General features: G+C 45.2%; 2 protein-coding genes across 2 annotated transcripts; one reads left to right on the forward strand and one right to left on the reverse strand.

Annotated features, from left to right (window-relative positions):
• Positions 1-425: 425 nt before the first annotated feature.
• Positions 426-7,924, forward strand: LOC128710195 (gamma-aminobutyric acid type B receptor subunit 2). Its single transcript, XM_053805239.1, has 10 exons — positions 426-1,355; positions 1,517-1,735; positions 2,082-2,377; positions 2,498-2,861; positions 2,953-3,288; positions 3,416-3,719; positions 4,513-4,585; positions 4,770-5,193; positions 5,722-5,887; positions 7,038-7,924. The coding sequence occupies exons 1-10, from the start codon at positions 426-428 to the stop codon at positions 7,922-7,924; spliced, it is 3,999 nt and encodes a 1,332-aa protein (XP_053661214.1).
• A 5,967-nt stretch (positions 7,925-13,891) lies between these two features.
• On the reverse strand, positions 13,892-15,592 carry LOC128718130 (pyruvate kinase-like). Its single transcript, XM_053811802.1, has 3 exons — positions 14,356-15,592; positions 14,117-14,284; positions 13,892-13,959 (listed from the first exon to the last, which is right to left on the reverse strand). Exons 1-3 carry the CDS (start codon positions 15,590-15,592, stop codon positions 13,892-13,894), a joined length of 1,473 nt encoding a protein of 490 aa, XP_053667777.1.
• Positions 15,593-19,539: the final 3,947 nt, after the last annotated feature.

Below are 19,539 nucleotides of genomic sequence, written 5' to 3' on the forward strand. Positions count from 1 at the left end.
TGTACGCCCGGCGTGTGAAGCAGGGCGGTCGGAAAGCACACCACAAATCACGCACACAAGCATCAACAGCAGCAACACAAAAAATCGAAAGCAAAATAAATAACAGGACCCCGCGCACCGGAATTCGGGTCCACCGCACTCTCGCCATCGAAATTCGTCGCATCGCATCAACGTCAGGCCGCTGTCGCACTCGGCGGACGCAGTGAATAAAACGAAAACCACCTCCGCCCCAGTGCCCGCGAACATAATCCGAAATCGATCGGCCACGAAATAATAAAAAGGCAAGTTTGGCACGGGAACCGTAGGAGCGTGGCCTCGCACTAAAGTACTCGCGGCAATTCGTGTGCGGGGGTGTAGAGATTATCATAAAATTAAATCAAACTCGGCTCAACTTACTTGCTGGTCGGAATCGCTGCCCCGTGGCCATGTATCCGCTGTCGCTAGTGTTGGTGCTGACATTCGCTCAAATCGTGCTGGTGTTCGTGGGGGACCGGGGAGCGACCGGATCGCGGCCCGGCTCCAGCCACCGGCTGGACGTGTACATAGCGGGCTTCTTCCCGTACGGCGAGGGCGTGGAGAACAGTGATATTGGGCGCGGTGTCATGCCGAGCGTGAAGCTCGCGCTCGACCACGTGAACGAGCACTCGACCATCCTGCGCAACTACCGACTGCACATGTGGTGGAACGACACGGAGTGCAATGCAGCCGTGGGCATGAAATCGTTCTTCGACATGATGCACTCCGGACCGCATAAGCTGATGCTGTTTGGGGCGGCCTGCACCCACGTGACGGACCCCATCGCCAAAGCCAGCAAGCACTGGCACCTGACGCAGCTGTCGTACGCCGACACGCACCCGATGTTCACCAAGGACGCGTTTCCGAACTTTTTCCGCGTGGTGCCGTCGGAAAACGCGTTCAATGCGCCCCGGTTGGCGCTGCTGAAAGAGTTCAACTGGACGCGCATCGGCACCATCTACCAGAACGAGCCGCGGTACTCGCTGCCGCACAATCACATGGTCGCCGACCTGGACGCGATGGGGCTGGACGTGGTCGAGACCCAGAGCTTCGTGTACGATGTGGAGGAATCGCTGCGCAAGCTGCGCGAGAAGGACGTCCGCATCATCTACGGCAACTTCAACGAGTTCTGGGCCCGCCGTGTGTTTTGCGAGGCGTTCAAGCTGGACATGTTCGGCCGGTCCTACCAGTGGCTCGTGATGGGCACGTACGGGAACGAGTGGTGGGCGGAGAACGACACCGACTGTTCGGTCGACCATGTCACGACGGCTCTCGAGTCGACGATTCTTGTGGACCTGTTACCATTGTCCACCAGCGGGGACATCACCATTTCCGGCATCGTACGTATTACGCGGCACTCGGCCGTTAACCCGGCCCGGAAGCGACTTGTTGAGCGCTGGCAGGACGCTAATTGCGATCGCGCGATTACCCGGCTGCCTGGTTATGCTCGCTGATTGTTTTCGTTTTCCGCTCTCCGTCACTTGTGTTCTTGTATTTGCAGACAGCCGATGAGTATCTGACCGAGTACAACAGCCGTCGGGGTGGCGAATATTCGCGCTTTCACGGCTACACTTACGATGGGATCTGGGCCGTTGCCAGCGCCATTCAGTACGTGTCCCAGCGTAAGGAACATTCCCTGACACACTTCGAGTATCGCGTGAAGGACTGGGAGGACATATTTTTAGAAGCTCTCAAGAACACCAGCTTCGAGGGAGTTACGGTACGTACCGGCCATCCCGGCTAGAGCATATGATCCTGTCACCCATGGGACCGAGACAAACAAGCTATTGATAGGGGCAATGGATGCACTCATCGTTGACGCGCATCAGGAGCAAATGGACGAAAGAACGGCCACTTTTCAGCGCTACGAACGACGCCCGTACGTCGAATCTTGACGCTAACAATCTTGCCACCGCCATCATGTTTGCCTTGGTCTGGTGTTGTTATGTCGTTTTCACATCCGTTCGCTCGTGCCCCATTGGCGTATCGTTTATCCGCTCCATTGGGCATCCGTTGCCACTTGACCTAACGCTGGCGCGACACGTTCGCGTCTCTTTCCTTCACAGGGACCGGTGCGGTTCTACAACAACGAACGGAAGGCCAGCTTTTTGCTGAAGCAGTTCCAGAACGGCGCGGAGGTGAAGATAGGGGAGTACAGCTCGCTCACCGGGCGGCTGGATCTTAGTTTGGGCCATCCGATGAAATGGGTCGGTCGGAGTCCACCGAAGGACCGAACGTTGCGCATTATAGAGCACAGTCAGGTGAACATCACCATCTTCGTCGTGCTCGCGAGCACCTCCTGCGTGGGCATCATTATGGCGACCGTGTTTCTCGCCGTCAACATCAAGTTCCGCAACCAAAGGTAACCATAAGCGGTGGGGTGGGGAGATGCGCTGCCGAGCGTTGTGCCGCAGTGGTGGTAATTACTTGATCACGATTTTAATGCGTGTGTGTGTGTGTTCCTGACTTGCTCCTTTCCCAGGTACATAAAGATGTCCAGTCCACACTTGAATAATCTCATCATCATCGGATGCATCCTCACGTACTTGAGTGTCATATTTCTCGGGCTCGACAGCGGTCTGAGCAGTGTGGCTGCTTTCCCGTACATCTGCACAGCGAGAGCCTGGCTGCTGATGGCCGGTTTCAGTTTGGCATTCGGCGCCATGTTCTCCAAAACATGGCGCGTGCATTCCATCTTCACCGACCTGAAGCTAAACAAGAAGGTGATTAAAGACTACCAGCTGTTTATCGTCGTTGGTGTGCTGCTGGCGATCGATCTCGCGATCATGACGACCTGGCAGATAGCGGACCCATTTTATCGCGAAACGAAGTACATCGAACCATCGGTAGGTGTGAGCGCTAGCGGTTTCTTTTGCCGATTTTTTTTTATCATTCAAGTGCCATCATTGATTGATTGGTCCAACCCTCCCTAACCAGGAACACCCCACTCTCGAGGACGTGATCATAGTGCAGGAGAACGAGTACTGCCAGTCGAGCAAAATGACCATCTTTATCGGGGTCATCTACGCATACAAAGGGCTGCTGTTAATCTTCGGTGCCTTTCTCGCCTGGGAAACCCGCCACGTGTCCATACCGGCGCTGAACGACTCAAAGCACGTCGGCCTTTCCGTGTACAACTGTGTGATCATGTGCGTGATGGGGGCGGCCATCGCACTCGTGCTGTCCGACCGAAAGGACGCCATGTTCATACTGATATCCGTTTTCATCATTTTCTGCACGACGGCCACACTCTGCCTGGTGTTTGTGCCGAAGGTAAGGCGGGCAACCGAACGCATTCACCCTGAAAGGTGTTCTTTTATCCTGGTTTTATCTTGATCCCTTTTATGTTACACGCTTCTGCCGCCACCTTGTGGCCTTTGCCGTCGCTGTGCGCGTGCAGCTGGTAGAGCTGAAACGCAACCCGAGCGGGGTGGTAGATAAAAAGGTACGTGCCACGTTACGTCCCGTATCGAAAAACCGGCGTGATTCGTCCGCCTGCGAACTGGAGCAGAGAATGCGCGACGTTAAGCAGACCAACTGCCGCTTCCGGAAGGTGCTGATGGAGAAGGAAGCGGAGCTGCAGGCGCTCATCAAACGGCTCGGCCCGGAAGCCCGTGCCTGGATTGGGCTGGAGGCGTCCTCGTCCGAGCCGGACATTAACAAGGAATCGGTGAAGGTGCAAGTAAAAAAGGATTATGCCAGCGGTACGTATATAAAGAGCTGTTATCTTTGTTAAAATTAAAGCATACGAAAAGGACTCACGTTTGGGGGTCTTCAGGTGCTGTAAAAAAACCCCCACCATACCTGGCAGCCATTTAATTAAACGCTTCCCAATGGCGGCTTTCTTAGCAGTCACCGGGGCAAGAAGTCGGGCGCGTGGTATGGTTTGCAATAATCATCAATTTTCCAAATTTCTCATAACATGTCGTTGAACCATTCCTCTGACCTCCAAAACAACCGACATAATCGTTAGGATGTCTAAAAGTTAACGACAACGACGACGTAATGTGTCTTCCGAGTGTTCCGAGTCGCCTACATGTTGGTTAACCTATTTGCCATTTGTATTACTTTATTGTGCTCGAAACACTGCAAATCGCTCGAGAAGGTGGTTTCTTAATTAAATTTCTCCAACCTAGTTGTTATGTCGTTTCCGATATATTTTGACGCGTATTCGTGTGTAATTAATGGCGATATCTTCATTTGGGTAGCTACTGTTCGCACGTCCTATTTAAACTATTTCACCTTTGCGCTGGGAATTGGAAGACATTTTTCATAAAAGTTTAGTCCAAATGTTTAAAGCTTTCGTTATCACCAGAATACTGTTGCTTGAGATTACAAACAAACAAATCATGCACTAGTTGTGTTCCATAATTGCTGCCGCTTCCATTGCGCGTCGTGTTACAGCCGTGCACTGGTACACACCGTTCGTGTGGCATGTGGAGGCGAGCGATTAGTGAAATAAATTATTTATACCATACGTAACTGAATCTATTCCAGAAGGAACTGACTTCACCTCCATCGGCAGCGTAGGCTCCAGCAATGACACACTGGATTCAGCCGGGCCCGAAAGGTAATGGTTGTGCAATGATAAAAGTGCATTCAATAAACGCCCAAACAAGAGTGGTGGTGGTACCGACTGTACAACACACTCGTGCGTGTAGAAAAATCGTTTTAGGAGTTTTAGAAATATTTCATTTTCACTTACTCTTCTTTCCGCCTTTTTCTCCGCCTGCCATCGCCGAATCGTTCGTCAGTCGTAAGCAAAAGAAAACGACCCTGATCCTGCCTGGGGAGGAGGTACCGACGGGTGCGGTTGCAACGTCTGGATCGCGTGCCAATCTGGCGACGGCCATTACAACGATGGCCGTGGGAGCCGGTGCCGGAGTGGCATCTATTGCGGCGGCAACGACTGCCTCGGTCGGGCAGGTGCAATCCAATCAGGCTACGCAGGCTACCAACACCGTGCACACTGCAGCAGCACAATCAGCCACCGGTGCAATAAATAATGCCAAGTCGACTCAGGCAACCGCAGCACAGACTATCAACGTCAGTACGAGCGTGCCGGTCGATCCGAGTAAACCAATGTTCAACGACGTCCGACGGGAGTCCGTGTCGGCCAGCTCGAAGTGGTCACCGGGACAGTCGCTGCATCAAACGCAGCAACAAACGCAAACAGTGGTAAGGGCGTTTCGCTTGTTTCGATTCACATCGCCACGACCCGTCTGTCTGATTCACGGGAACAGTGGCCTGTTTTTGCCGAAACACATATTTATAATTTCATCCCATTGCCAGCTTGTAGCGCTGAGAAAATAATGCATTCTGGGTGCTGGAATCATGCCCAATCGTTTCCCTTGCGGGAAAAAGGGATCAGACGCCGTTTGGCAGGGACCAGTTGTTGCTTCGGCTGCTTATTAATTTCCTATTTCCGAAAGCACATTCCCGCACAGCATGTCGCCAGCAGCAGTAGGCGTAATGCCAGAATCAGTCTGTCCTCATTTTGATTATCCGTTTTAAACAATTTGTCGTTTGTCGACGGATAATGCCGCACCATTGAAAAGCGCTTTGGCAAATAATTATCTGTGCGCTTAAGCAGCCTTAACCTCCCTGTAGGAATCGCCATTTTTAACCCGATTTGAACGGGTCGCGACGAGTGATCATTTGTCTTCGATAATCTCTTAATCTCTTTTCTTCTTTGCTCTGCCACAGGAACAGCATCGGTACTACGAGGACGAACGGGCGACAAACGGTCCTACGTCGGTCGCGAAATTTAGCACGCAAGCGAACAGCAGTTCCACGACCTCAATCACACATTCCAACACGGAACTGAATCAATTGTGCCATCACTCGAAAGCGAGCAGCAAGAGTAGAGGAGGTAATTAATTAACGTTTCGTACAATATCAAAGCTTTTTCTTGAGACATTCACAACCCTCAAGATCATGGTGCGATCAGGTTGAATCATTAACTTTTGTGTTTGGATTTTATTGAATATTTCGAACGGATGGGGGATTTGTTGGTAACTACGCTATGATCTTTGTAAAAATATTGATTGGAAGCGTAATATTCGTAAGTGCATTATAATTTTTAATGTTAGAACATTTATGTCCCAACGAGCTTCACTCTCGGGCTCTCCTAGGCTAATTCAAAGACCGATTCTGCGTATATGAGGCCACATTATTAGGCTTACTATACTCACTTATACTTAAAATAGTTTTTGATTCCCATTGTCGAATGGATCATGTTACTATCAAGACGTAATATGCTTCCACAGAATGCCAAACATGAGAACGTTGGCTGGTCTACACCGAAGAATGTTACTACATATTTTGGGCCAAAAATCCTTTTCCTTTAGCAGCTCAGAACTTTTTGTCTTCGAGGTTTTCTACCACTTGCAGGACCTTTTGGCATGCGTCTAGTACACAGTAGATGTATATGATGTCTAGATGTATATCACCAGCACATAATGGAATATGTATAGACTTCTAGAAGATGCTAACCGAAGCTTCTGAAGCTGATCCCCAAGACTCGGATGGTTTTCCATAATCCAAGGTTGAAGAGTAGATAGGCGAGCACATCTACATTTTCTCTTCATTCAATCTTCATTTCACATTCATGGTCTTGACCTCCAGCAGGAGTCCTCTAAACCGCTCACGGTCGAGCGCCTTCGTCATCCAATCCATTTTCCGGGACTTTCTCGAGGACGCATCAACGCCAGCAGCCCATCGCAATTTGGGCCTCCTCTGTCCTTCCACACATACGGGGTCAAAAATCCTTCTGAGCATCTTCCCCTCCAATGCGGCTAAGAGGGTTTCGTTAGTTTTGGAAAAAGTCCACGTCTCAGACGCTTAAAACATTAGTGATAGCAAAAACTATTGAAATTTTCCCGTTTACCATCATCTTTATGCTTATGCACCTTAGGTTGATGCGCCTGCTAATCTTATTCACTTACTGTTCTACCATCTGCTTTAAACTTAAACCAACCATCATTCCATTTTTTAATTCTCCCTAAATATACAACTTGTAGACATGAGCAGCGACGGATCAAGGCGCGTCAGTGTGCAGATGTCATCCTCGCTGAAAGGAAACTTTGTCGTTTCCCAAAGTGATCTTTGGGACACGCACACGTTGTCCCATGCTAAGCAGCACCAGCGACAATCGCCACGTTCACATCAGGGCTCGAATCGCTGTCCTGACCACGGACATATTAACCAAACCCAACAACAACCACAGCAGCAGCAACAGCAACTGCACGCTCAGCAGCAATACGAATATGACAATAGTGCAACCACCTCCCCAGGGCCGATCCAGCGAAGCGTGTCGGAAAAGAATCGCACCAAGCATCGGCACAAACAGCAGCACAAAAGTACGGCGTGCCAGAGCGAAACCGACAGCGAACGAGAACAGCGTGACTATCAGACCTTCTCGTCGTCCATCTGCTCCACGGCCGCCAGCTCGACGGCAACCGTCTCCATGGTCGGCAGTACGGCCGGTGGCGCCAGTGTCAGTGCTGGCGGGTACGTTACCCCGACCAAGATGTCGTCACGAAGACTGACCAAGTCGCAGCACTCGCATCACCATTCGACACCCAACGTGGCGCCGGGCGTGGAGCGGGCAGGCACGATGGATCGCAAACACCGATCGAGCGATTCACGCGGCACCGCCGATGGCAGTACGGGTGGCCACGCAGGTGGCGGCCACATTAGCAAGCATCGAAAGAAGGACGGCTCCGCTTCGAAACCGAATCTGTACGGTGCGTGTTCCGAATCGGAGCTGCTCGATGGCGAAACGGCGATCCTGCCCATCTTCCGCAAGCTGCTAAACGAGAAGGAGTCTAGATACCGAGCTAGAAATATGGTAGGCGCCAGTTGCCCTAATATATCGATTAAATGTGATATTGTTGAGTATTTGTAAACTTTCCAAAATCCAACGTATGCATCGTAAAACGCTCCTCGTTAACAGTGCACTGAGCCACGAACTACGTGAATCTAACTTCGTGATGGGGTTTGTGGCGTGAGACAGAAAAGACACAACCGTGGTAGTGCTGGCCGATGGGGTCAGAAGCAGCACAGTGTAGAAGTACTATTGCACGGATCCGTGATCCGCATACGACGTTTGTATTGAGGATGAGAGCAAGCAAGTGGTTTGTGTCTTGGCTATGTTCAGAAGAAGATGTGATTTGGTTTAAATCGTAGTTACCTGTGCAGAGTCATTTGGTTTCGTTCTACTTTCTTCACCACTATTGTTGTTCACTGCATTCATCGCGAGCGAAGATTAGTTCATTCGTAGTTGCAACATTGAAGCTATCAATTACAGTAATTTGGCCAAGGAATTGGCAGAAGAAAACGTTAGGGCGCCGAAGGCTCCACCTGTTGATTCTTAGGAATGCTATCTTACGGACACACGAAACGATTAGAAATGGCATTACCATATGCGCGTAGTTGCTCTCGCTAGCGGCCAGTTTGTAAGAAAAGAGGCTTTTATTCGTGACAACCGATGGCTACACTGGCGTGTGCAGTTCTTTGGATGGAAGAAATGACATGTAAAGCAGAACGTAATAATAATGATACAAAACTTTAGGATAGATTGTTTTGATAATTGTGACTGTTAGCAATTTAAAACCCGCAGTGGAAGTTTAGGATAGTTTGATCGTTAGAAATGTGACGGAGCTACTGGCGGAAACGTGCAACGAGACATCAATGCAGCAGGAATCAATGTCCATCGCATGATTGTAAAAAAAAAGGTAATCCGTGTATACAATTTCAAATACAAGTTCAAAACGGTACGCGGGCAGGCAAACACGTTTTTACACGTTTTTGATACTCAAAAGTGTTTTTGTTACAGTTACTGTAGACGGTTACAGTCAAGGTGAAAGACAAAAAAGTGTGCAATGAATCCAGTTGAATTTGTTCATTTATGTGCAAGCATAAAATGACAATATAGATTTAAACAATTAACGTAACGGTGCGCCGTGGGTTAGGTACGGTTGGGTGAGGGTGAGTGTATGTGGAAATCCTCAGACAACATTAGAAGCAGAACGCGTATGATGGTACGCTAGCATGTAATTATTGTGCAACGCTATTCTTTACATACGATGCTGCGCGCGTTTAGAATTGTATCTGAATGGTTTGTTTATTTACATTTTCGGTTTGTCGCATATATGTTGTTGGGCGCTGTTTTTATACAGCTGAACAAGATTTCAAACTTTCATTTCCAAGTTCAACGATCTCCATATCGAATCGATGTTTAAGGCTAATGGTACATTTTCGACAACTTAGAAATAGGCAGCTGAACGAATTAAATATGATAGTGTTGCCCTCGGTCGCCCCCTGAGGTACTGGTAAAGCCAGTGCTCACATCTAGACGATAAGACAAATCAGATCGGAAAAAGGCATATGTGTAGACGCATGACTGGATCAGGAGTAAGGACGAATGATTGGCACATGGATAGCACAATGCGAAAACGAGGTGGCATAGTGTAGTAAAAATAAGGGAAATATTAAACCTAGTCAATACATCTGCAAAAACAAAACGATTATATCAATCAATCCAGACTGTGTTCGTTGAGAGGCGTTCATTACTTGTAGAAACAAAAACGTAAACCCGGAATGCGCAATCGTGAAAGGAAAATGCATACTGCGCCTTGTGAAGATTGTGACAAAACATGGAATGAGAACTGAGAAGATGTAATGTGGGGAAAAGGAAGCAAAACAGCGGCATATAAGAATCCCGATTTGGAGCATGAAACTCTACAAAGCAAACATTGATGAAATGAGTACAATCGTCTTCCTACTACATACACACCTGTACACAAATTAACACATGTACTAAACACATTCAAACAACATCACACACACACACACAAAGAGCGTAACCACATATTGCTGTACTTTTCCTTTTCGTACACTCATTCTGCTTAGTACACAGAAGCTCACACTTTATATCGTGTATATTCACAGTCAATCATCGTGTGCACCTGACGGGGAAAAAACATACTCTTTTGCACCTTTTTATAATACAACATGCATAGGGAAATCAGAAGATTGCAGAAGCAAATGTTTACACCTTGCAGCATAGCCATGAAAAATGTCGGTTGCACGCGAGCAACTACGATTTGTACGAAATTTGAAGGAAATTTGACAATTTGTTTTTTTTTTATTTTGGAGGGACAAAACCCATACACACCCATGGTTTTAGTGCACCGGCACCACAATCAAATGTCACGTTCACGGCAAATTGATCTTCTTTCATCTTTCAATCACTATCCCTCCCTTTCTGTCTTGGTGCATGTTTGTAAATGATTCTAATTAAGTGGGTGAAATAAATCGCAGCAAACCGCACACGATTTCAAGGGTGACGAAAAAGACGAAAAGTGATGCACGAGGATATAATGTGCCCAACGAAGAGGCATTGTTGTATAATTGCAGTAAAACGAGAAAAGTACATAGTTTATGCACTAGCGTTTTATGTAGTGAATCTTTTGACCACGCATTAAAATCTTGCGTCGACTCTCAACATGTTCACAAAACCTCAAAGATTCGTGAACCCACAAAGAATCATGAATCTTCAGCGACTCAAAAATTTCTGGAAAATCGTGATGGTACGCATTTGTTATGTCTTAACTTCTTAAATTAGTATTTTTGTACTAATGAAATAAACCAAATACTTTACTCGTCGACCGATTGATTGAATTGATTGATTGATAGCATATTTTCTAATTTATAATTAGTAGACAACGTAGATTAATTTGTAATTTGTTGGGATGGTTTGGTGGTATTGATGGTAAAACGCCGCACGACAGGACCTGTACTATACCCGAGTGGCCCTCACAAATTATAAACGATCGTACGATATCTAAGAATTATATACTACAAAAGTTGCGTACAGTAGAAAGTCTGCCCAATTGTAATACGCAAATAAATAGTCTTATTTGATAAGGTTAAAAAAATCAAATAAGTGCGTAAAACTATGATTTCTGAACGATTGAACGATAGAGGAATTTGTGATGAGCCGTGATTCTTTGACAGATAATGAATCTTTAAAGCAGAGGTTCAGAGTCATTCATTCAGATCAAAGATTCTATTCAGATCCATGAATCTGAATCAGATTCACCCAAGACAAGCGCACGCACATTACACACATTGGTGTTAAATGTGGAATAAATTTGCAATTAATTTTGTTACGGTTGTCGTACATTAGGAGGTAGATAAATACAAACGTTTATGAACAGTTCCATATTGTTAATACAGTTTCGAGTAAGAAAATTCGCGATATTGACGAACGGATATATGGATTTAACTGTTTTACAACCCGAGTCCTCATTTCCTAACCTTATGCACAGTTTGTTTCATTACTTTAGACAAGACTATAGGCATTTCTGCTTATAACCTACAATCAGTACAAACAAACGACGACAAACGTTTTAGTTGATGTTTTGTTTATTTATCAAAAACTGCACAAAAAATATTATGAGATAATTTGATAAGGGTGTGTGCGGAGCAATCGTTTACGCAACGAATTGAAACTAAAATTATACTCGCCGAACGAAATGGGACATTGGCAGAAAGTTTAACCGTAAGTCAACTTAAAGCTCAATGCTAAGCCATGCATGCACTGGACGGAGATAAATGCGAAACACTGGTTCTTCGATATTCAGTTCTTACTATATGTAGTTATGTATAGTTGGAAGTTCACCGACACAAATTGCACAACATGTTTAGCCGTACAACACAGTTTTGCTGTACTGAACGTAACTGATGTAGACGCAACGAAACACCCCAGCCGTGTAGATTAGACCACAAAGGACGAGTGGAAACGCAACAAACAAATGCTAAATGGTAGGTAGGAATACACAACAGTAAAGACACTCATGAAATCGAACAATTCAGCACGAGCTAGACACAGAATACAGTGTGTCCAGTTAGCGCAAAAGTGACTGTAATCGAATGTTTTAGTGTAAGTTTGGAAGATCCTAGATCAATTAAAAGGTTAAGTCGCTAAATCGTAGCGAGCATTCTTTGGGTATCTCGTGGAAAACACGTGGAATGTGTGGGTGCCTGGTTGCACCCTGACGCGAGTTCACATTATTATATCTATGTTGAAAAAAATCACCAGACAGAGCATGAAAGAATTAGTTGAGCGAAAGCTGAACAATTCCGTGTAGAAACAATTAATGAAACCTATTACCAAGTAATACAATTGTTTCGTAGATCGGGCAGCTCAATATGGAAGTAATTGATAAGCGGTAGTTTATAGACGGTTTTCATGGTTTTATTATTGACGCTTGATTGGATGTTTCGATTCCTTGTGTCTTTGTTTGTGCACAAAATCGGCTCGGAAGGCAATTTCGGGAGGAGGAAAATAGGAATCCATCTAGCTAAAATGTTACGAATTAGAGATCCAAAAAAAAAAAAAAACAAGTGCTAGGTACCATTACGAAATTAGCAGAAATAGCCACAAGAGTGAGGTGCTATGTCAGCAAATAATTTAATTAACAAATAAAACCCATTCAAGCATTCACAGACGAACATACACGAAACAGCCAAAACTTTTCAATCATTCACCGAGTGCGTGGGCAGCAAAAGATGCTAGTCAGAGTAGGAAATTCTGTTAGAAACAAAACACGTTTATTCACATACACACAACCACGCACACATGCATCTGCATACCAGATATATACATGCGAACACCTACTGCATCTACTCTCATACCAAGAAAGTATTTAGATGATTAGTCTAGAACAATGTAAAGATTTCCCGAATGGCAAGCTTGGGAACTGGAAATCATGTACTTTTAAACGAAAAAGGACTAGATATACCAATCTGTTGAATTGGTTGCAATGAACAGAAATTAATAAAACAAGCAAAATCATTTTAATTCCGTTTGGTTATTTTTCTTTCCTGGCGGTTTATATATTTAGTCGTACTACTACAATATAGATGGCGCTATGCTGCACAACCCTAGACACATCACCGCAGGCGTGAGAATGAGCGAGAGAGAAAGAGAGAGATAGTGAGACAACACAGGTAGGTGAGAAGATATCTGGCTTTTGCTCAGAAACTGTGCCTGTGAGTGCGTGAGTGTCCCTTCACACGAAAGGAAGCGCTTTCTGTTTCGCTTAGCCGTTTTGTGCTTGCAAAAACTAACTTTTACGGTGAAGGATTCAAAAGGACTAAGTCTTAAACAAATGATCTTGTCTGCAGTTTCCAATTTATAGTTTTTCAATCAATTTTATTATATCAATTTTACTGCAAATGGTTCGGAAAGCTAGCCGAGATTGTAGTAAATATATTACATCTAAAAACTGAACTGTACAGATAAAATAGTCTGATAAATCCGACTCATCCGTGTCGCATGCTTTCGGATAACAGTGATGCAAAAGGGACTAGCGCAGCATTTTTAGTGTCGTAACTTTTATTCGTCACATTGACGCATATCATTAACCTGTAACTAGTACTCAACGATGTTTATGCTGAAAGATGATTATTGGTGTGTGAAAAATGTTAGCGCATCACATGACCATGTTAGTGGTGGCGTGTTTGTTCTCTCTTGCAGCATTTCAGTTATTCCTATCCATTTCATGCGAACGCTTAAACTGATCGAAGCTTTCTTGTTTTGATTTAAATGAGTTCATCTCGCTTAGTGATAAAATTTCAAAATTTAAAACCAATATATGAGTCGCTTTGGATATTTCTCCAATCCAGCACATATTGCTTACAGTATGGAAAATAATTTAAAGTGTTAGGGTTACAATAAATAAACTGAACGATAGGAACAACTAAAGAGAAGGGACATTGAATGTCTCGGGATGTGGTGTTATTCACTCTGTGATTTGGAAACCTCAAGTAATTTAAAGATACTAGGCATCCACAATTAGTTTAATCACTGTGCTGCTACACATTCCTGTTTACCGCTTATAGTCACTATAATAGACTGCTGTTTCCGATCGCGTCTGCTGTTGTTTGGTAGATAACAACACTTTTACCACACCTCTTTATATGACGCTCTGATGATACGTTGTAACTTATTTATTCAACATTGCTACAATTAAGGAAGCGACAATAAATAGAAAAATCCCAGTTTCTCGGAATTCTTAAACTTAATGATCGTATACGTACATTACACGAATTGTGTTGGTGAATCCTGAGCCTTGCTTCCAGCCAGTAACGACGACAATTGGATTACCTGGCTTCAAGAATCCGCGCTCCTTGCCAAACTCGATGCCGTACTGCACGCGGGCATCGACATCCTTGAGCCAATCTTCCATTGCAGGTTCTATAATAGATGAACAAAAGCATACACCGTTAGTGATTGAGCTGGTCAAATCAAATTTGCTTATATCTTACGCTCATAGATGACGGGCAAGATTCCTCGGTACAGATGGCATTGGCGTGCCGTTTGTGCGAAACGGGTCACAGCTATAATCGGACAGCGCGGCCGATACTTTGAGATCAAGTGCGCCGAACGGCCAGAGGTGGTAATGACGATGATTGCGGCGGCGCGACTCTTCGTCGAAGCTTCCGCACCAGCGATAGCGATGGAAGCAGCGGTGTCAAGAGGCGTTGGCGTCGTGTCAACCAGATCCTTGAAGAGGTTGCGGTGCCACAAGGCGGCCTCTGCTTCCTTGCACGTTTTTGCCATCGTCAGCACACACTCAAGCGGATACTCACCCTTGGCGGTTTCACCCGAAAGCATCACGCAATCAGCACCGTCGATGATGGCATTGGCAACGTCCGAAATTTCGGCACGTGTCGGGCGTGGCTTCTTTATCATCGATTCCAACATCTGGGTTGCGCAGATGACCGGTTTTCCCGCACGGTTGCACCGTGCAATCATTGATTTTTGTGCCAAAAACACCTTTTCGGCAGGAATTTCAATGCCCAGATCACCGCGAGCAACCATAATGCCGTCGGATGCCTCAATAATCTTGTCCAGATTCTGCATGCCCTGCTGATTTTCGATCTTCGAGATTACCTTGATGTGCTTTCCCTTTTCACCGAGGATACCACGAATTTCTTTCAACGCGGCAGCGTTTCGGATGAAGGAAGCGAAAATTACATCAACTCCCTGCTCCACGCCAAACACCAGATCCGACTTGTCCTTTTCCGACACGGCCGGCAGATCTACCGGGACGCCTGGCAGGTTTACACCCTTCCTAGAACCCAACATGCCACCATTTTCCACGTTGCAGGTAAGCGTATCGCCCGAAATACTCTCCACAACCAGCGAGATTAGACCGTCGTCGACAAATACATGATCGCCCGGCTTTACCACTTTTACAATGTTCACGTAGTCGACATAGATCTTGTCCTTGTTGCCCTTTTCCAGGTGCTCCTTATCGGTGGTAAGCTGAATCTTCTCACCCTTCTTCAGTTCAACTTCTCCGGTTCCACTGCCCTCGATCAACCCGGTACGGATTTCCGGACCCTTTGTATCGAGTGCAATGGCCAGCGGGAACGGTTTGCCCAGCTTCTTCGAATAGTTTTCAACTGCTTCGCGGATGTTCTTGATCGTGTTGGCGTGATATTCGTGGGAACCGTGCGAAAAATTCAATCGCGCAATGTTCATGCCCGTGGCCATCATTTTCTCGAGCATTTCGGGCGATACCGAGGCCGGTCCAATCGTACAGATGATGCCGGATAGTCGCACGAACGGCGTTTTCGAGTCAATGTCGAGGGAGCAAATATGCTCTAAATGCGAAACCGCCTCGGGATTCATCTTTTGACCCTAAAATTGATTTAAACATAAATAATCAATAAATAACCACTTTGAAAAGAAGCGCAAAAAAATCAAGAAATCAATTGTGTCTGAAACAGTTCAGTTACCGTTCGAGAATTTTAAACCAAAAGTGTAGTGCTACCCTTTTTTTCGAATAGCCTTTAAGTCCTATCTAAGCCTACTGCTGTAAGCCGATAGTTAGAATAGCATGTTTGTCGCCTATTCAGCCAGCAGGTAGTGTATTGGAATGATACGTGTCTAGAATTAGCACAATACTGTTTGGCCATTCATTGATGACTTAATGTTTGTATCACGAAACTAAAGTTAGCACACCATTGTTTATTGTTGATAAGGCAACCAACACATTCGTTCACATAGCACTACGGTACGGAGCTACTACTCTGCTTTGGGTAGAGAGAAAAATAATCAATAGTTTATGTAATCAATGCAAAACACAATGCATTGCGCGTTAGTGTGAATGCATTTTCAAAATATACATAAAGCCAAACGACGTCTCTTCTTCCCAGAGATAGAAATCTCATTAGATTGCACTTGGTTGGCTTTGCAGTGAGTGTTTCCACTAGTGTCAATCTACCGTACAAACGAGACGAAGGGTTACAAGATACTTATCATACACTGTGACGATGATGAGCTAATCTTAGCAAACTAAATAAAATATATATTTACCACCCTTGTACCGTATGTTTTCTGCCATAGCGGCATACACAGAGCGATATACGCGATGTGCAAAACATGATCAAACCTATACACCCAACATTAAATGGGATAACGTCCAATATTTAGACAGCACACACCCACACAAAACGGTACGCCGCGTCTCGACGCAACGATAAAATGGGTGAGTGCAGCGTCGAATAGCCAAACAAATGAGGGAAAATCACTTTTCATTTGTCCTTGGTCAAGGGCATACCGGTCGATTCATACGGTAGTTGTAATAGCACGACCTTTACCTTTCTTAAGCTTCTCTAGTCCTCACAACAGTTTTGTGATAATTGATGTTTCCTTACAAATGATGAACGATCAATGGTGTTACGTATCATTAAATTACGGGAACCATGATGCATACTCTAAAAGGGTGGTACGTATTGTCCCATTGGGCACGTACAATAAAAGGGCTTAATGCAAATAGACAGAGTAAAAATAGAGACATCTAACTTCTCGCATTTCCTCGGCACACTTTTCCTTCGATTTGGCAAAGTACTCAACACACACACACACACACTGGCATTGATGATGACTACGGAAACATCCATCCTTGACCGTTCATATCATCACCGGTTACTTTGGTCGTACACTCTTTTTCTTCCACCCATGGCCAGGATTGAATCATCTGGTTCCGGTTCGATTTATTCTCGAATAATATGGCCCATGCCATATTTGCTTGACCGGCTGGTAGATATTTGTTAGCACACTTTTGTACACATATAATGCACGCCAGGACAGTATTTTAGATGCAGCAGCCCATGCGGATTAGCAGGTTGTGGTGGTATGACTCCTTTAACGCAAGTTGTTCGCTTTTATTCCGCTTACCTTGGGGTCGAAATCGTAGTCGGATACCCACACCATCATCCCTGAACGGTTAAAGGTACTTATCAGTGAGGGGAAATGAAAGAAAGTCCCTGTCGGAGGGAAAAGCCCTATTACACTTCTAGCAGCCGGTAACGGTAGAAACTGGTGGAGCTGGTGCTGCTGCTTAGTACACGTCCTTCCAGATGCACACAGAGCGATGGAATATGGCACTGAGTAGCCTGACGAGAACGTACCACGCACGGTACCAAAAGAGCAGGCGAACCTTCTGACGTGCGGTTGCTTAGCAATCGATAATAAAATCGTGACTGTGGAAACCCCAAGGAACAATTTTTCCCCGCAACTAACAGTTTCGCTGCGTTTCACACCGGCTGACTCCACATGCTGAGCGGCTCTTGGTAAGAGATTATACCTATTCCTTTCGTACATTATACTGCCTTCATGTACCTTCTCGCTCTTATGAGACTTCGTTTTTTCCGCTGTGAGAACACATTCGCAGTTGTTAAAGGCGGCGTCGAAGAGAAGTGCGCGTGTGGACTATTCTAGGATTATTCTAGATTAACCTAGAATGTCGGTTTAAAATGGTTAGTAAACCAAATATAATCGTTCAAGCAACGTTTTTTTATACTGTCTATTCAAAAGTGCACAGGAAACTGATAGGAATAGTATTCTACTGGCGTTCTTTAACGGCAACGGAGCTGGATGTGTGTGCGTGCATGTAGTGAAGTGTTGCAAGGATTTGCATAGTGTTTTGCTATATTGCAAGCGTTCAAAATAGGAAAGTGTTGCTAAATGTGGTTACTACCGGGACGTTTTCATAAGGCACCACTTTTCTATTTTCTCCCAGAGCAATGAGCGGAAATTATACGCGTGGTATAGCAGGACCGCAATAGCCACTCGCGTATGACATACAAGCAGCCGCCGATGGGTCGATGGGCCGGACAATTCTGCTATCCGGCCGACTATCCGGCTCAAAAACGGCCAATTTTTCGCTTCGTGCCGGCTTCGGAACTGCTCCCGAAGGTCGAAACTTTGGCACGATGCACGGTCGGCAGGGAAATTAATTAATGTATCGGCGCGTGAACACTACTGATGAACCGCCGATGAACCAATTGCGACCAGCAGTTGCAGCAGGATTGCAGTCGATGTATCCTTTTTTCGCAGCAGGCTGAATTATGGATTTGTTGGTTTTGTGACAACTCTTTTTACTGCGTGATAAACTCTTTTTATCGAATTGCTCTGAGGGAACGTAGCTAACAGGGACGTGGGACACTGTTAAGGCTCTAGAAGCAAAACTCGTTCTAATAACACTTATTGAAGAATATTGTGGAAGAAGAAAGTGCTAAGGGGACAGTATTTCATTTCCCGGGTGCACTTTAACACGACACCGACCGTTCAGGGTAGAGTGTAGCTTAACAATAAACCACCGGATGCACAAACTTCTGTTGCCTCAGCAACGGAAAGCTAGTATCACAGCTACAAACCAAACTACTACAGTAAATTTCTACTGTTTTACCAAGTATTCTAGTGTTAGTTTTTCAAAATGTCGGAGGCATTTCTCGTGCGTGTTTTTAATTTTTATTTTTCGCTCTCAGTAACCCCACGATCTAATTTCAAAAATAGATCTTTGCATCCTGGGTGACGATTTGACATGTGTGAAGAATACAGTCCCGAACAAAGAGCTAAAAGGAAAAGAGTATCAACAATGTGGAACCCGTCTAGTGTCCCTGGATAAATTCCCGCGTCTAGTTTCCCTGGATAAACTCCATAATCATCTTGCCAAACGGCTTCTAATGGAAAGACAAATAAAGCGCATGCGCGATGTTTACCAAAAGAATTTTTGGTGAAACTATTTCAAGGTCATTGTTTTGATGCACACATAACCTAACCATTAAACTCGAGCGACACTCTTTTGCCTATTAAAATTGAACATCAGCAAAGAAAAAAAAATTTAATTGCCGTAATTTTGCGTGCATAACAACCCCCTCTGACGGATTGTAAAATGTTTGTTGAGAAAAGATATTCATTTCTAATTTAACACAATGTTAAACATTTTATAATAACAATTCATAATTAGCATTATAATTCACATTATTGTTCCATTTCGTCCTTACTGGTGTGTTATAGTACATTATCAATGTTGCAATCGTCAGTGTTCTCATCCGCATCATAACTATCTGCATAAGCTGCACCCTCAGTGTCAGAATCGAAAAGCTACTACCCATGTATAACAACCACCTTAATCCGACTTTGGCCATTTCTTA

This window comes from Anopheles marshallii, chromosome 2, assembly GCF_943734725.1.
Source record: "Anopheles marshallii chromosome 2, idAnoMarsDA_429_01, whole genome shotgun sequence".
Classification (NCBI taxonomy): domain Eukaryota; kingdom Metazoa; phylum Arthropoda; class Insecta; order Diptera; family Culicidae; genus Anopheles; species Anopheles marshallii.